This window comes from Pollicipes pollicipes, unplaced genomic scaffold, assembly GCF_011947565.3.
Source record: "Pollicipes pollicipes isolate AB1234 unplaced genomic scaffold, Ppol_2.1 Scaffold_2555;HRSCAF=2994_pilon_pilon_pilon, whole genome shotgun sequence".
Classification (NCBI taxonomy): domain Eukaryota; kingdom Metazoa; phylum Arthropoda; class Thecostraca; order Pollicipedomorpha; family Pollicipedidae; genus Pollicipes; species Pollicipes pollicipes.
This window is the reverse complement of record NW_023596136.1, coordinates 14,862,716-14,880,555: the sequence shown is the minus strand read 5'-3', so window position 1 is coordinate 14,880,555 and position 17,840 is coordinate 14,862,716. Positions and strand designations below refer to the sequence as shown.

Here is a 17,840-nt window from a genome sequence, read left to right as displayed (position 1 = left end):
GTGACAGGGTGTGTGGGGTGTATGGAGGGATGGAGCGGCACCCGGCGATCCGCCGCCCGACCGCCGCTCAGCGGACCATTGTCTTCGCTTCAACGCTCAGAGCAAGAATTCAACAAACGGACAGACGTGTCACTTGCCGCGCTGGTTACACACAAAACCCGATGCCTGCCTGGGTTCAGTCAGGGGTGTGACAATCACTGACAGGGCGCCGGTGCCCTTTATCCTATCGCCGTGGTGCTGGACTGGGCTGATGGAGACCCAGCTCGCTCCCCCGTATGGCAAAGTCCAAATTTAGTGCTGCTAGCGTGATGCCAGCGCCAAGGTTTCTAATCGTCTTTTACCGTGCATTTCGTACATGATCAATATTGAAGCCGAACAAGCACGGCTGACCGACATATCCGAATTCCAGCGGCGGTTGACTGTGAACTGGGGCTAACCACACGTCTGGAGACGTCCGGACAGAAGCAGCCTGGCGGAAACGAAGAGCCGCATCTGGTACGGATCTGCCCGCTCGATGCCGCAATCGCCGGCTGACTGTGCGGACGCGCAGTCGTAAAATCCTTTCCCTCGGGAGGCGTGGCATTCTGCTCAGAGCGGTACGACATGCAGACAGAAGTTATATCACTGGCTGGCCAGGCAGCACACAGAAGACGCGTCCATTGAAAAAGACGAGGCGATAACTGAACCTTTCTAAATCAGTAAAAGCATCACACAGCCGCGATGGAGTCAACGGGTTCCCCGTGGACGACAGCCTTCCCGACACGCTTCCACTGGTCTGTATCGCCGACACCCGGCCGTGTGCGCGGACAATGTCGGTGAATTCCATGTCTGGGTACAGTTCTAGTGTCCACGACTCGGGAGTCAAGCAGGCGCGCCGGCCGCGGTTTACAGCCGCTATTTCTGAGCGTGGCAATCCCGGCGCGGTGTGGTGAAGCGCGCTGGCACCAGATGTGAGCTATGACACGCCCGGCGGGTGAACAGGCTGGGCGCCGTCGATGCGAGTCGGGCCACCAAGCGCTGCCGACCAGCCGTGACCCCCGTCAGCTGCGCGCGCTCCCCTCAGCCCCCCCCCCCCCCCCAGCCCCTGTCTGGACCGCGTGACGTTTGTAGGTTCGCGTAGCGGTTGATTTGGCGCCGGCTGGTGCGGGCGCCGGCCGGCCGACCGGCCCCTGTCGTGCCGGGGCCGAGCAGGAAACACGGTGACTTAGCCCGGCGTCTCCCCCGCCGCCGCCCCGCCACGCACGTGCCCGCTCGCCGCCCAAATAGTCGAGAGCGCGAGCGGAAGCCCTGAGAAGCGCGCCAAATCGTCGGGCGCGGGAAAACCGGCACGAACCCGGCGCGACCAGCCGTAAAGATAACGTTCAGGTCGCACCGCCCCGCGCCAAAGGGCTGCTGCGACTGAGGGCGTCAGACGCGGAATGCAGAAAAACACGCAGCCCGGTAAGAGTCGTATGCTTCAATTAGATCGTGATGTAAAAAGCGCGTCGGGCGCTGGTGACGTGACGCGCCATATTTTTGGCGCGCTGCGTCGCGGTGTGACAATGCGTGACGCGCGGACGGGGTGCGGCGCCGCTGCACACTGCTGCCGGCGGCAAAAACGGCGCACAGATTCACAGTTGCACGTGCGGCAAATGCAGTGTTCTCCTTCCTGTTAGAGAACACCCAATCAAGCCGACAGACAGTGTATCAGCTGATGAGCCGCGCTCCGGCTGCGAGTCTTTTTGCCGTGTTTTTTTTCCGGTCGGTCCTGTTGGGACTATGAAAATCAGATGTTTGGGAAGTGCCGGAGTTCGTTTGTCACGGACATGTGCGAGGAAGGCAGTGCACCGCAGCTCTCAGAGTTGAGGCGGCGGCTGGCTATGATTGATGGTCTGCGGTGGGTTCGGCCGGGCCGATCCCATGTGGGCTTTTAGATCCACTTTAAGGCACAGAAACCGCCGTCAAACAGCATTACGTGGAGCCTGCTGGTGCTTCATCAAACGCCAATTGGGCTGATTTGGTCTACTTCCTGCGCTGCGTGCGTTCTGCTCAGATGAGGTGGCTTTCGAGCTAATTATATTTTCTCAGCAACGGAATTCACCAATGCCGCTTGATGTGCGGAGAGATTCTGTAAAACAATACGCTCACTGTAATAGTATGAATGCGTGATTCTGCATTCATCACCCTTCGTTGTTTGAGAGAACCGAACTGTTTATACCTAACTCAGAGTTTCGATTAAACATGTCTATTCCAAGAATCGAAAGTGTAAATCTGGGGACCAGATCCGACCTGATCGCAGTAGGTTGAGCCTGTTCCTCTGACCCGAAACAAAATTCTGAATCTGAAAACGTTGACCATCGAGTGCGCTCAGACACCGCGCCTGTGGTAGGACTGGCTAGCTGACAGAGGGTCCGGTCCGTCTCGTGCCACCAAGCCCACGTCAGGGCTGGCCGCTGTAATGTCCGGTTGCTGCGATGGGGCGAGTGCCTTTCCCACTATACCAGCAGCTAGTAATCCCATTTTTTAACACCACTCGTATCCTGGCAAGCTTTGTCTGCATCGCCGTCCGAAATGCCTCGCTGCGCGGCTTCCGTCTGCACCCTGGTCCTTTCATCTCAGCCGAAGCTCCCCTCATGTGCTTCTCACGCGCGTCTCGGGACGCAGGCCGAGCGTCGACGGATGAAACACATGTTTTAATTTCCCTCTTTGGATGTCAAGGGGAGTCGCCACCCCTTGCCTTCGTTTTTCATTAGCTCCCCAATCTATTAGCCGGGTTCGGTTGGCGGATCGATGTGCAGGCGATTGCGCGCTGCCGGGCTTAAGTAGATGTTTTATGCCCATAATTGATGATGATTTATACTGGCAGGCGATAGGGCCGGACGCTGTAGCTACATATTGCCGTCGTCGTTAGCATCGCCGGCTCGGACGTAGTAATAAGCGGGCGCGGGCGCGGTCGGCCGGCGCCGCGTGGCAGTTATGGCCTGAGTTGAGCGCTCGGTCAGCGCTGCCAGGGGCGAGACTCGGAGGGCAGCGAAGCGGACGCCGACGCGCTTCTCGCCGGTCTCGCCGCGTGGGGACTGGGACGGCCAGATGTGCTGGCGTCCTGCTGATGATGGCGCTGCCTAGGCGGGTGCCCGTCGTCCCGTTGATGACGCCCCGTCTCTGACAGTAATGCACTGCGTTTCATATGGCGCGCGGGGCGGAAAAACGGGCCGCTTCCGTCGCCCAGCGTCGGGAAGGCGGCGAGGAGGGGAGGCGGGATGACTCACACTCTCCCGCCGGTCGACGATCTAGACACGATTTTATGGCCACCCTGGGAGTCGAGCCATTTTTCAGCGGGCAAATTTTCTGGGGGAACGGATCCTGTATTGACGATTGGGGGAGGGGCTGAATTAATGATTTCTGCGGATAGAGCCGGGATTAATGCCTGGCCGAGTCCAAACATATTCTGCAAGAGGACAGGCTAATGGCTTTGTCGCGGAGCTGATGATTTATTTATGCACATTTCCTGGGGTTAAGTGAGCGGGAATCACCGGGGAGCTCCGCAGCACACTGCGACGGCCGAACTGCACTTCTCTCATCCAAGTTTCTCAAGCCATGACGGGGTTTGCTGAATAATGCATTGGAATGGATGTGGAAGTCAGCATATGTAGCTGGTCTTTAAATGCCTTTGCATTGCGATATAGCAGTTGCATCCGGCTGCAGCAGTCATCCGGAATTGTTAAACTGCTTATCGTTTCACATTTAACCCTTCAAAGATCGGGGCAAAAATGGTTCGTGCCACTCTTTTTTTTTTGTTTTTCCGACTGGGAATGAGCTTGTTTTCCAGATAAGGGCGTTTCTTATGACCTTATCGCCGCATTCAACTGGCGTCTATGGCTTGTGGTGGTCGCCTCCGTGTCGTGTTTAAGCTTGCTTGTGTTCTATGTGTTATATAGGGCAGATAAGTATATGAATACTCATCTGTCATGGTATACGTGAGTACCTGCGCAAAAGCTGTGATTATCTTACGCTACACTTAAGAAGTTCTTACCTAAACCTGATTGTCCTGTCTTTTTTTTGGGCTGAGAATGGTTGCATTTTTGCTAAAATGGTAGACCAATTTATTTACTGCTGCCGCTTTACAGCCGCGCTCGTTTCCTGTGACGGCGCGGACATTCCCAGGGAAGTGAGTCCCTTTACAGTTCTAGGTGTCGACATGCAATCATGCAAATGTACTCGTTTGGGTCTATCCACCTTGATTCGTGCCACAGGGATCTTCGACGGCATGTTAAGTACCACTTCAGATGCATGGACGGCGACATAGGTCTCCTTTCATATTTGCAGCCGAAGGCGTTTGCAGGGTCAGGTGGGACAGAACGCTGCCACGTCATGTTAGCGGGTGTGCATTTGAACTGGGCATGGGTAAGGACTGCTGCTTCCAAATCTGTGGCCGCTGGTGTCGTATCTCGGCAAACATATTGATCACTCAACGTGGCACGTAAATTACTGTTCCGCAGCTGTGAAATCGTTCCATTTATTCAGGGTTCGTACGTTTTATGGGTGCTACCGATAACTCTTAACGTTGGGGGCTGACTCTCAATTAGCCGACCGAATCCAAAGCCCGAAATTTTCCATCAAGGATTCCTTATTATTTCTTTAATTCTTGTTATCCTATTCCCACCTGGATCGGTGAACGGCTTGTGGTGCCTCTGGTGCTTGTATTATATTTGCTCGGTGGTCGCCAGCCTGGCGTCTCCGGGACTTTGCCTGCCTCGGCGCCCGTCCCACTCCGTGGTGGTGTTTGTCTCTTATCGCCGAGTCCTGCTCCCCTCGCCTCTCCGGGGTGTATCGCGGTCGCGACCCCTCATGGCCTCGGGCCATCGCCTCCCGAGGGCTGGGCTATCGCGATGCCGCGTGACGCGCCAAACGTGACCGGGGATAGCGGGGTCCGGGGCGGGGGCGAGGGAACGGGGCTATCGGTCGAAAATCAGCGGGGGGACAGCGGGGCCCGGGACCGGGGCGCGGGAACGGGGCTATCGGTCGAAAATCAGCGGAGGGGACAGCGGGGTCCGGGGCGGGGGCGAGGGAACGGGGCTATCGATCGAAAATCAGCGGGGGGGGGGGACAGCGGGGTCCGGGGCGGGGGCGAGGGAACGGGGCTATCAGTCGAAAATCAGCGGGGGGACAGCGTGGTCCGGGGCAGGGGCGCGGGAACGGGGCTATCGGTCGAAAATCAGCGGGGTACAGCGGAGTCCGGGGCAGAGGCGCGGGAACGGGGCTATCGGTCAAAAATCACGTTTCTGTTTGGTGTACGAAACATGCTTGTGGCTTTAAAGCAACGTCACGTTTTAAAGCTTTCGGGTTTTCGGAGGCTTTTCATTTTGACCGATCTTGGAATATGGCCAGAGTTGTATGTATTCGCCTGACTGTTTAACGCTGGGACCATCATGACACAATGCGGTTGGGCAGTCTTTTGATGTTGCCGCTTCGGTCAGTAAACCATTTGCCTGTAGTGTGTGAAATGGCCTTTCCAGCTCGCACGTGCTGCAGAAGCCAACTCCTGTTTCTTTGTTTTGTTCTGTCAGTCTCTGTCCTGCACGTTTCATGGATAGCACATTACACTCCGTTCTCACCGCCGTCGGTTTCCTGCCCCTGGATCCGCCCCTGCGACTGGCCCGACCGGTCGCCGGGCCAGGGGCGTCTCCAGGCTACCAACGCCCCCCGCGGCGCCGGCCGGGGACGGTCCGGAACGGCGCCGGCCGGCCCGACTCAGCATCCCATCTCGCTCCCTTTGTCATGGTAATCCGCTTTGCGGGGTAGGGACGCCGTGGCACGCGCCGTCGGGCCTGTCTTGCCCGCGGCGCCGCCGTTATCGGCGTGTTTACACGGCCAATCGTGACCGGCGGTCCGTGCAACAAGGGCCGCGCACCGCGCTAATGGAACCGCGGCGATCGCGTTTCGGCGACGTTATAAATGGCGGCAGTTATTGTTGCGATCTGGTTCTGTGCGTTCGCATTGGCCCAATTTGATAAATGAAGTGTGGCCAGTGGCTGGCGGGGCTCGTTAGAGGGCTTTTGGCGAGGGGACGCCGCCGTTTGCGGCTGTCCGGCTCTCTGGTGGTGTGACGGCTCCATTCTTCGCCGCACTGTCGTCCCCTGGTGCGCCGCTCACGAGGCGTGCGTGCCTCCACGAGTCGTCTGACCCCGGGCGACGCGTGAACGTCGGCGCGATGTTTTCCAGCCGATGAACTTGTGAGTCTGTCGGCGGAGAACGTCCCAATTATACAGCGCGGGCGCTGTTTGACGGAGGACGGCTCGTTTGACCCCGTGGGAGGCCGGCTCCGAGCCTGTTGACCTGTCAAAAGAAGTCTATCTATCGCCCGTTGTCCCATTACCGTTTATCTGCTGCTCCCTTAGTCGCAACACGTATCCAGTTTCACGGCGCATTCCACGTTTACGGCGAGGCATTTATTTACGGCGTGAACCGGACGTGCCCTGCTCGGCATCTATTGGGGCTTATCGCTGCGCTCGTTCGCGTCTATCTCCCTCTCGTGTACCTGGCATGAGCCGTGTTTGGTGGAGCGTTATTTACGCGACCCGTCTTCGCGGGAGGCCGGACGAGACGGGAGGCGCGGCTCAATCAGCGAAATGGAGTCGATGTGTCACCGGCATAGCTGTTTACTCGGATGCGAATTTATGGGACAAACATTCATTTTTTACCGGCTGGCGGTGCGTCGGTTCGGTGTGTAGGTGCCGGCCGCCGAGAGAAGGGGGCCGAGAGCGTAGGGCCGGGCCCTTCATGGAAACAAGGCTGGGACGGGTTTCGGCTGGACAGCTGCGAGGTCCTAAGGGGTGGAAGCGAACCGTTGTCATAGACAGTCAGCTTTTTACTGAAAGGAGATTCTCCAGCTCGCCAGGGGATTTTTTTTGCGAACGCTTTGTGGGGAGAAACCCTATAAATAGAAACTTTGTTAGAGTAAGTTTTGGATCTCGTTCCTGAGATGCGCCTTTGAAAAGACCCAACGAGATCAGTGGCTACTGCGAGTTCGTTCCATGCCTTTCAGCGTATGGCCAAGCAATCCCTCTGATCCAGGGGTCCGTGACGCACTGGGCCTCGTCACAGTAAACGCTCGATTCAAGCGCAGCAAAGCCGCTGTCGCGAACCGGACGCGTGCAAACACCACCTGCCCAGGACCAGACGCGTGCAAACACCGCCTGCCCAGGACCAGACGCGTGCGAACACCACCTGCCCAGGACCAGACGCGTGCGAACGAAACGAAAAGCACGCTCCAGACGTTCGCTGTGGGAGCTGGGACATGTATGTGTTGCCGATTCGTACGACTTGAATTAGCAGTCGGACGCAATGTCCCTGCGCCCCCGGTGGTCTATCCCTGACTCCGCCTCTGCCGACGCACCGCTGCTGGACCGGGACTCTGATCCTCCCCGCAGTGGCTCAGGCTCAGTATTCAGCTGGTCGGAGGCTCGCGCTCCGCACAGTCAGCTGGATACAGCCGAACAAAGCCGCGACGCGGTGCGCGCTTTTTGTCTGCCTGCTTTCGCGCCTTTTTTCCGCGCCGATCGGTCATTTTCACGAGGACTCTCATCGATGACAAATGCAGAGGTCGCGGCAAAAAGCGCGCGGGTCAGCAGGCAGCCACGCGCGGCTAGACTGGCGTCACGTGACGCCTCACCATGCCGGGTGGGAATTATTTACCCGGGGCTGGTGATCACGCCATGCGGGTTGGCTGAGGGGGGAGGGGCAGGGGGTAAATCACCGGCTGACCGCGCCGAGGTGTCATGACCCGGCGACAGCTCTGCACGCGGCACGGCGAGAGATTTGTGGCCGGCCACGGGGTGGCGAAACGTTGCGTGAGGAACTGGCCACAGAGAATTGAGGTGGCACGCGGGCTGAGCGTTGTATGGGAAAACATGTGATGGATTTCTGACAGCGCTCTGCTTTAGTTGTTTTATAATGTTCATAAAAGAGGTTAATGACAAAATTATATGTTTCTCATCGCCATGAAAGTCTGAGGATCTTAAATCAGGCAGAAAAATAAAGTGTTCAGTAGCGACAAGGAGCACATCACATCTGGTATGCTGGTCCGGTGTACCTTTTATAAGTGTAGGCATACAGACTGTAGACAATCGTAGCGTAGCCAAAGGGGTATTCTGTTGTCATGCCCCTCCCTTCCGGGGAGGTGGCAGTGATCCTTGATGCTGAATGCCTGAGTCTTTTTTGCTAGCATAAGGCGCCCTCCGTGCTTCTAAAAACATAAATAAACATGCGACCCAGACATTAAAATGGGATCCCGAGCCCAACAAGGTCCTCTGAATGAGAAAAAAACTCTGCAGTGATTAAGTCAACCTCCTTGACGGAAATGGCCTCCTATGACCCCATTTGGTCCGCCTCTAAGCGAAATGGCCTCCTATGACCCAATTTGGTCCGCCTCTAAGCGAAATGGCCTCCTATGACCCAATTTGGTCCGCCTCTAAGCGAAATGACCTCCTATGACCCAATTTGGTCCGCCTCTAAGCGAAATGGCCTCCTATGACCCCATTTGGTCCGCCTCTAAGCGAAACGGCCTCCTATGACCCCATTTGGTCCGCCTCTAAGCGAAACGGCCTCCTATGACCCCATTTGGTCCGCCTCTAAGCGAAACGGCCTCCTATGACCCCATTTGGTCCGCCTCTAAGCGAAATGGCCTCCTATGACCCCATTTGGTCCGCCTCTAAGCGAAATGGCCTCCTATGACCCCATTTGGTCCTCCCTGAGCGAAATCCTGTCCACGGCACCGCCGACATTGACGTTGGTGGGACCGTAATTCAGTCCGTGGCGTAATTTACTGCTGTGACGGTCTCTTGTCATCGTTTTAGCATCATTGCCCTGTTCCGTTGCTGATGACCCCTTCATCCCGCTTCGCTTATCTCATTAATGTTCTCATGTATTAATGTCGCGTTAAATGTTGTCGAAGGCCGGGCGGCTGTCACCCTGCCCACCCCAACGCGCCGTCAGCGCGCGGCCTAAGTCATACTGTCCACCATAACACGTCGCCAGCACGCGGCCCAAGTCACCCTGCCCACCCAACGCGCCGTCAGCGCGCGGCCTAGGTCATACTGTCCACCCTAACACGTCGCCAGCACGCGGCCCAAGTCACCCTGCCCATCCCAACGCGCCGTCAGCGCACGGCCCAAGTCATGCTGTCCATCCACCCTAACACGTCGCCAGCACGCGGCCCAAGTCACCCTGCCCACCCCAACGCGCCGTCAGCGCGCGGCCTAAGTCATACTGTCCACCATAACACGCCTCCAGCACGCGGCCCAAGTCACCCTGCCCACCCCAACGCGCCGTCAGCGCACGGCCCAAGTCATACTGTCCACGCCAAAGCGTCGCCAGCGCGCGGCCGAAGCCCGACAACGTCTCATCACATTCGGGGTACGAGCATTCACGCCCCCCCCCCTCCCCCCATTACCAGAGGGAACAGGCACCTCCAGCCGCGCAGTAGCCATACCTGAACCTCATCAGCACGTGATCACGCCCATCTTCGGGATATTGACGGCCCTCACCGCGCCCTCACGTCGCTTCGTCCCCAGCGACAGATCAAAGTCCCTGCGGAGACGGCGTGTCAAACGCCCCGTCGACTGCGACGCCGGGGCGTCTCGCGGCCGCCGCCCGGGATCGCCCGGCATTCAGATGGCGCTGGATAGGCGGCGACTGGCTATTTCCAGACGCGCGGCCAATGCGAGCCGGGGTCGGCCGCGTGATGGCGGCTTTTCCGAAGTCAGGTCACACCAGCCTTCGTGGTCATCAGCTCTGCGGTCGCCACCACTGCATCCAGTGGTGGCGACCGCAGAGCACGAGCACTCTACTTAACAGCGTTTTTAAAAGGCTTGCATTCAGTGTGCACGACACATTGAATGCGGGGGCAAAGCCTTGTTCTACATGCACGGCTTACTATACCAACTGTATGAATGTGTCTATGCTGGGCACGCATTCTTTCGGAACGAAAGACATACTGACAATAATGACTTAAGCGTCCGCATCGCGCGCCCAACGAGGGTTTTCCGTTTACCGTCACCCCTAGACTGTCAGACCACCTACGGCCGTCGGTTTTCTGGGACGAATATGGACGTTGTGGCGCTGTGAGAGAAGTCCCGTCCCCCCCCCCCCCCCCCCCAGTGCATCAGCGTACCTTCCCGAGCACCGCGCGGAGCTGGCGCCACGTGCGTCTGCCGCTGCCGGCGCGGGCAGCTCTCGTGCAAAGGTCGGTCCGCAGGTGCGGCCTGATTGACACGGAGGCGGCGCGCGTGCCCCGCAGCGGTGTGGCGGAGCGGGGTGCCCCCCCCCCCCCCCCACCCTCCCCCTCCCGCCCCTGCCGACTCCCGGCCGACAGGGGAGTCACAACACGACCGACGGCGAGAGGTGATCGCCGCCGGCCCGCCGCCGAGGAAGCGGGGCGGCGAGGGTCGACCCTGGCTGAGGCGGCGGTCACGGGCCACGTTGCGTGCCCCCTCCTCCTCCCCCTCACCAGTCAGGGGGTGGCACGTGTCAAATCAGCCGGCGGTGCAGCACAATGGACGGTGCTGTAAGGCTGCGGGGCTTCGAGCAGGGCTGACTGTGGATTTGGCACATCGCAGGTTCTGAATCAGTGACAGGCTTCGACGGATCTGCAGACAAAGCCGAGCTTGAGCCGCTCACATGACAGATCGATGACCCCCTCTTTCGATGTGCGACCCGAATGGGACGCATGGAGTCGGTACAAAACATTCTTACTTACTCTGTGGCGCTCGTGGCGCCACGCCAGTGTACTGCGCAAAAGCGGAGACGACGCGCGTCATACCACTCTGAACCGTCACAATGGGCCACTTGATCACATGTGAATCCAAGCGAAGGGGCAACGGCCCCAAGATCATGAAAAAGCAGCAGCGGGATCTCCGAAGACATGGATTTCGTGTCATTGCCTCGAACTGACGCACGCAGCATTTGGAATCCCGTGTCGGATCCGCCCATCCGCGCGACGCGTGGTCGCCGCCGGTGGCGTCGGACACGTGGCCGAGATGACGCGCCGCGGGTCGACGGCGACGGCGGTGCGTCGCTCCCGGCGCGCCCCGTCGGTCGTCGGAGTCGACGCAGCCGACGCTGCAGGTGCCGTGGCCGACACGGACCGTCGAGGCCGCTAATCACCGGGGCGCGGGCCGCGACGCGGCCGCTGAGGGCCAGGGTGCCCACCGCCGTCGGAGCAGTGCAAGACCGAGGTTTTCTCCTGGCGTATTGTGACATCGCCCTTGCACTCAAAACATAACGCGTATTTTTGGGCGAAGGTGCTCTTCTGTTGCAACTGGACGATGGCACTTCGGAGCTTGGCCATCCTCTTGACGATCATAAGCAGGGTACCACTACTCGACGCCAGCTAAACAGGGTACCACTACTCGACGCCAGCATCAGGCAGCCGTAAAGGCCTCCGCTGGCGCCCGCGGCGCCAGGCGAACGCCGCAAACAAGGCCTCACGGAATGACTGGAACATCAGACGATGTTAGTGGCATCCCTTCTTGTCAACACGGAGCCTGGTCACCTTTAAGTCGGGTGGTGGGAGGCGGCGGATACGGCGGATCCAATGAGCTGGTAGTAGAAGGCGGACGGCAGCGTTAAGCGGCTGGTGGAGCCAAGCGAAAGGGAAGCTTTAATCAGGGGGTTGGAGATACCAAAACGCCCAAACCTCTGCCTACCAATCTGGTTACGGAGACAGCTTAGGATTTGGAAAACGATGCCTCGTCTTGCCGCCCTCCGTGCCTGCGTCCTTGAGTATAGCAGTGCGAGTTCATTGTTCGCCATCGCGTGAGCTGTCTGAACCAGCAGAAGTTTACCGAAAGCGGCCTGACCGCCGCCTGCAGCTTTGGGTCAGTGGCCTTGCGAAACAAAAACGCCGCGGGCGCTAGCTGCGTGGACACGTGGCTGTTCTGAATAGGAATCTGAGTATGCTTGCTCTATGTGAAACACGTGAAGCTCAGTGGTGATTCAATGGGGGGGGGGGCGGGGGGGGGGCATAGGCATTCATCTTCAGATGCAGTGCATCGACATAGATGTGGCGGATCAAACATGGAGTTTGACACGTAAAACTATGTCGGTTGAAAACATGCAATGCTGTTATACGTCGTGCAAGCAATTTTCTGTGTCTCAGGTGAGGAAATATTTGTTCTCAGTAGAATGCATTGTTATGTCATACGTTGGGATATCCTGCATACACACCTGCTGGCTTGGACACAAGGAAGGACGGGTAATTTCTGGACTTGGTGCTGATGCCTCGAAGTGCAAAATTTTACATGTCCTCCGATGGTACATCGATTATACATATTCATCGATTCTTCATTTTCGTCGTTAATTTTTTGAACGCATCACCTTGCGATAGAGTGGGCGCAAACATAAAAAAGAAACTGTAACATGTATGTTTCACGTATTGCATCAGAAAGGTGAGATCACATGTAACACCCAGCCTGCAGCCCGAAATGGCGGAAACCTCAATATTCTGTTATCCACATTCATGTTTCACAGCGATCAAATAAACTTATCAGTGCGAGTACAGCTATGATGACGCATTTGGCCCCAAAATATTTCAAAGTTAACGTCAAAACTTGTCGCGAACGCACTCTCAGAGGCTCACTGCAGCGCTTACGTCATCGTTTGGGCGTCTCGCCCCCCCCCCCCCCTGACATCGAGCCTTGACTGTCTCATGGCCGCTCGGGGGCCATTGTGACCCTCACACCAAGTGGGTCTCGCTGCCGACTGTGTCTGATAATGACGGCGATGGCGGCGATCTGCTGGTCGCGCCCAGGGGCCGTCACGGGACCTTCACATCGCGTGCAATGTGTACGCCGCCTGCTGTTAGCCTCAGTTGCTGCCGCCTCTAGGAGCGGCGCAGTCAGACGTGGGAGGCATCCAACAGCCCTGTGGAATTGTTAAGTGGGTCACCCATGATAGGGGATAATTTACGGCGCGATGAGTCAAGGAAAGTGACAGCTTCAGCCAATTGAGCTAATGTGCATGAGAGGGAGAGCTGCTGGAAATATCAGGGTTATTTTGTGAGATGACAGTGAGGCTTTTGGTGCGTAACTTAGGACATCAAAGAAGTCCGGGCCTGGAAAACATCTGCTTGTAAATTGAATGGCAAGCATATGCAATGTATAATCACACTAGCACGTTATTTCCTACATTTGAAAGCACGTCATTCATGCCTACATGTTTGTCCCCGTAGCTGAGCTGGTCGCCTGTCTTCGGGTTCACCCACCCTTGACGGGGTGGGACCTGGCCGTTTTACTATGTGCTCCTGGCTTGCATGGCCTGTGGCCTGTCGCAGCGACATCGCACTATGGCATGTTAAACCTTCGCCAACAATTTTGCTGTTGACCTGGATTTCACGATTGGATAGTGGGGTCAGGGCTCACGTGATACGCATGGGGTAGTGAGGACTCTATTTCCAGGAACTGATCCAATCAAAGGTTGAGATCAAGCATTCAAACATGACACCTCATTGGTTCGGATGTAAGATAGCTGCTCAGACGAATAATGTTTGTGAGCATTGGCATATGCATTAATCGCAGTTAGGCGAGTGTATCATGAAGGACAGTCTCTTAATCTTTGAAAAATGACAGATATGTTTGTCAGTTTGTCGTGACCAGTGGCGATAAAGACGCATGGGCAGAGTTTTCTCTACGGCGAGACCCGCGCATTTGCATTTGCCCGTGTCGCTGCAGGAGCGATGCAACATTAGCAATTTGTAACGGCGCCACGGCGCTGCGAGAGAGCTGACCTCTTGCATAATCTCCGCACGGACGTTGCGCTTGCCGACTGAGTTACGGACGCGCAAGATCGCCGGTGTATGAGGACGGCACAATTATGAAGACGTATTCTCTGATTAAGTTGCTGCAGTATGGCGTCGCCTTTGTTCCGCACCGCTTGTCGAACTATTCGTTGACCACGTCACCCGGTCTTTTAATTATGCTAATCACGACAATCTAGTCGAGGAACTGGTTTTTCGACGCTAAACTCGCATGCTTAGTGGGCAAATTAATACAATATACGTCTAGGCCATGCTGATACGGCTGCTGGTTGTCAGCCTGTAAAAACTAGCTGGACGAGAAAAATGGCCACTTGCTGTCCAGTCCCCGACACCTTTTGTGCGCGAGACCTGTAGCGGCGATGACCTGTCGCGCCAGTGCGAGGCCGCGGCCCAACAATGCGCCGTATCTGCAGCCAGTCTCGCGGAGAGCTGCGTAGAGCTGGGGTCCGCTGCTGAAAGCCCGTCAAGGGGAGTTCAGGGATGGGACAGTGCGCGACGTTTGATGGGATTTGCGGTCGCGTTGAGGTGGGTTTGGACTGTCCAGCGGTATTTAAAACGGTATTTGTCTCATCGCCTACACATGCATCAGCATTCACGGGCCACAGTAGCCACGCTGAGCTAAAACGCATGCGAACAACATGGGCGATGGCATTGTGCTTATATTTGCAAGCTGCTGTGTAAGATATATATATATATATATATATATATATATATGTATATATATATATATAGATAGATATAGATATAGATATAGATATAGATATAGATATAGACTATGATAGATAGATAATATATATATATATATATATATATATTATATTTCCAGCCTCCAACTGGCGTGAACACGGATATTTTGGCTGGTGGCTGAATGACGCCTCTAACCCCGCGGGTCCCAAACGATGTAGAAGCACAGGCCTCTTCACAGTACCCATCATGCGCTTTTGGACTGCCAAAAACCTCACACATGCATACGATGTTTGCAAGAGAGATTTCAATGTCAGACTCACATCCACTAAAATTGCAGCCCGTTATCAAAACTCCCATTCCTACCTCCTCGTTCACACAGATAGCCAAAGTGGGTCCAGTCGCGCCTGCCTGAGTTGCCTGGGCTGTCTGAGCTGTCTGGGCTGCCTGAGCTGCCTGGGCTGGCTGAGCTGCCTGAGATGCCTGGGCTGCCTGGGCTGTTCGAGCTGCCTGGGCTGCCTGGGCTGCCTGGGCTGCCTGGGCTGTCTGAACTCCAGCCTGAACCGCACTTACGCTTACTCCAGGCACGGCGCTGTGTTGTGTTGTGTTGTGTTGTGTTGTATTATGCGGCCTGCCCAGAGCGTGTCTCGTGCGGCTGTCTCAGAAGCACAAGGGGCCGTGGCGGCCACAGCTGACCACGCACTCCACGACAACCCAAGCAGTGTGCCATCACCGTCGCCGGAGACAGCGTGTCGTTACGATCACCCCCGTCGGGGTATTATTACGACCTTCACGCGCAGGTTGTCGTTACCACCGCCCTAGACCTGATGGTATGAGGACGATCGCCTGGCAGTGTGTCGTCACGACCTCCTTCAGTCGGGACGCCGTCACGAACATCCCTGAGAGTGCCGTCAAGACCTCCCCAGACGCGGTCCCGGTCCTATCATCTCCAGAGCACCGCCGGCCATAAGCTAGCACCCAGCCCCGCGCGTGTCGAACCTTCGTAGCTGGCCTTCCGGCCGGGTCTGAGGGGAGGGGCGTCTGAGGGCTGCAACTGTGGCCGACAGCCGCGACTGGGGCAGCCCGGGCCGGGTCTGGGACAGGCCGCCTCTGCTGGTTGCAACTGTAGCCGCCAGCCGCGACCGGGCAGCCCGGGCCGGGTCATTTGTAAGGCGGAGTGAGTCTGCCTGAGGCATGATGTGCCGGTGTCAGCCGATCTGTCAGCGGGAGCGGCGCATGACAGGACCATCGATTACATGACGGCTAGGGAAATTGGATTAGTGAGCTCCTGATGTGATTGAAGCGGCTGTCCTGGGCTGAGGCTGCGGAGCGTGTTAAGTGGTCGACGTCGTTTAAAATAAAAGCGTTTGTGCAAGTCGGTCCAGTCATCGCTCACTCGCTGCAACACTGGCACTGAAACTCACTGTTATACTGGCACTGAAACTCACTGTAACACTGGCACTGGTGCTCACTGTAACACTGACACTGTAATTCGCTGTAGCACTGCTGCCGTAACTCCCTGCAACACTAGCACTAAATTTCACTGTAACACTGACACTAAAACCCACTGCAACACTGGCACTGTAAATTACTGTAACACTGGCGCTGTAACTCAATGTAACACTGGCACTCACTGGGACGTTCGCCGGGTTGGCGTCGCGTTTTGGCAGAAAAGCTCCCTGCGAGGTAACACGGCCGTTCTGCGTTTCAGTTGCACCGAGTCGGGTGGGGATGAGCAAGCGGAAGGATCGACTCAAGGGTCTGCACCCTACCCGCGTGCCGTCGCCCTTCCCGCTGCTGCCCGTGAGGAGGGCCACACCCGGGGCGCCATGGTGAGTACCAGCTCCAGGCCAACCTCCCTAGAACTATACAAGACATTCCAGCACTTCCTGTTGAAAACTAACGATGTTCAGAACCATAGCAAGCAGTTTAAAAAGCGATAGAAAGCTCGTATATTAGTGGCATGCATATATATGTTAGCTATTAGCTATATATTAGCGACAGAAAGCGTTGTGCAAGCAAAAACGCTGCCAGACGACACCAGCGCGGTATTCAGGGACGCCGTTTTTGGTCTTTACAAGTAAATACGCTGTTTGCTTGAAACTTCTCAAAGTTCAACATTGTTGAATGAAAGCCCAGTACTCTACCCCCTCCCTGTGTGCAGGACCTCTCCCCTCGCACCCACCCACATTTTCACCAAGGTTCGGCCGTTCGCGTACGCTGGCAACCCGCCACCTGCCCGCGATAGCCAGACTACAAGTGCAGAAAACAGAAATCAGATGGCGCTAGGAGTCGCCGGATGTTATGACACCTGTGGGCTGCTGCGCTTGCGGCCGGTCAGCGGTCCACGGTTTCCAGACTCTACAGCAAAAGTGGCGGATGAACGTCTGCGCCGACATTGTCTGCGGTGATGCGATCAGACAAGTGGCGTACCTGGCGTCTGGCGCCGGGATTAGCCTAGGAAACGCCGCAAAGAATTACTGCCACCCGTGCTGCGCGCCGAGCAACGGGCGTCGTCAGCGGAGGCTTTCAGGACACATTAACGGAACGATTTAAGCTGCACCTTTATTTTGCTCAAGTCTGTCGGTTGTCCCTCGCTCCCAAGGTCTGGAACAGTGACAAACCGGTGTGGGCAGTACGTGTGCCTCCGGGCTCACCTGATGAAGTGGCCAATCACGTACGGAATAACTTCGTGTCAGGCGTGGGAGCGGGCTTTCTGTTTCGTCGTTGGACGCGTGAACATTATGACCATAAGCAGCACATATTTTTAGGCTTCGAGAACTTCAGGCTCATTTTTATCTGTTCGTCGCATCCGGTCGACTCTTTGCACCATGCCAGAGCTAACATCACCATGACATGTCGCAGTCCGAGAGCCTTATGCCGAAAAAGGGTCCGCTCCAACCGGCACGAAATCTTAAAACCAGCTCGGTGAATGTCAGCCCCGCTTGTGAAAACACTCGGTGGTCAGTTCAGGGTCTGTGTTACAAAGCATGCAAAGTTCGGCCCCAAATTCCAACGCTGGTTTTTCAAGCATTTAGGACGCGACCGTTTTAAATTGCCACGACGACACCATTCAAGCCCGTGGCTGCTGCTTCCCTCCAGATCCTCCGCGTTTCTCAAAACCAATCGTCTGCAGTGCCGCGATAGCCTCCGCTCGATCCGCTCATAAACCCCGAAACGGTCCCCAGACAACGGAAAGTGCGTGGCCGGCGACCAAACTCAAACATCTCCCCAACCGCCCCGCCGTTCCGCTGTCCCCCTCCCCCCCACAGCCAACGATACAACTTGCGGTGGCGGCACCGCTGTGGCAGGAGGCACTGCCGGCCGTCGCGGCACTCGGCGATGATTAGACGGCGCCACGCCA

At 56.7% G+C, this 17,840-nt stretch overlaps 1 protein-coding gene across 1 annotated transcript in view; it reads left to right on the top strand.

The window, feature by feature from the left end:
* LOC119098451 (uncharacterized) overlaps positions 1-17,840 on the top strand; it is a 90,617-nt gene that overhangs the window by 7,792 nt on the left and 64,985 nt on the right. The window contains exon 2 of the mRNA XM_037221370.1: positions 16,188-16,308. Within this exon, the coding sequence (XP_037077265.1) occupies positions 16,208-16,308 (101 nt within the window). The 5' untranslated portion in view covers positions 16,188-16,207. The remainder of the gene's footprint in view (positions 1-16,187; positions 16,309-17,840) is intronic.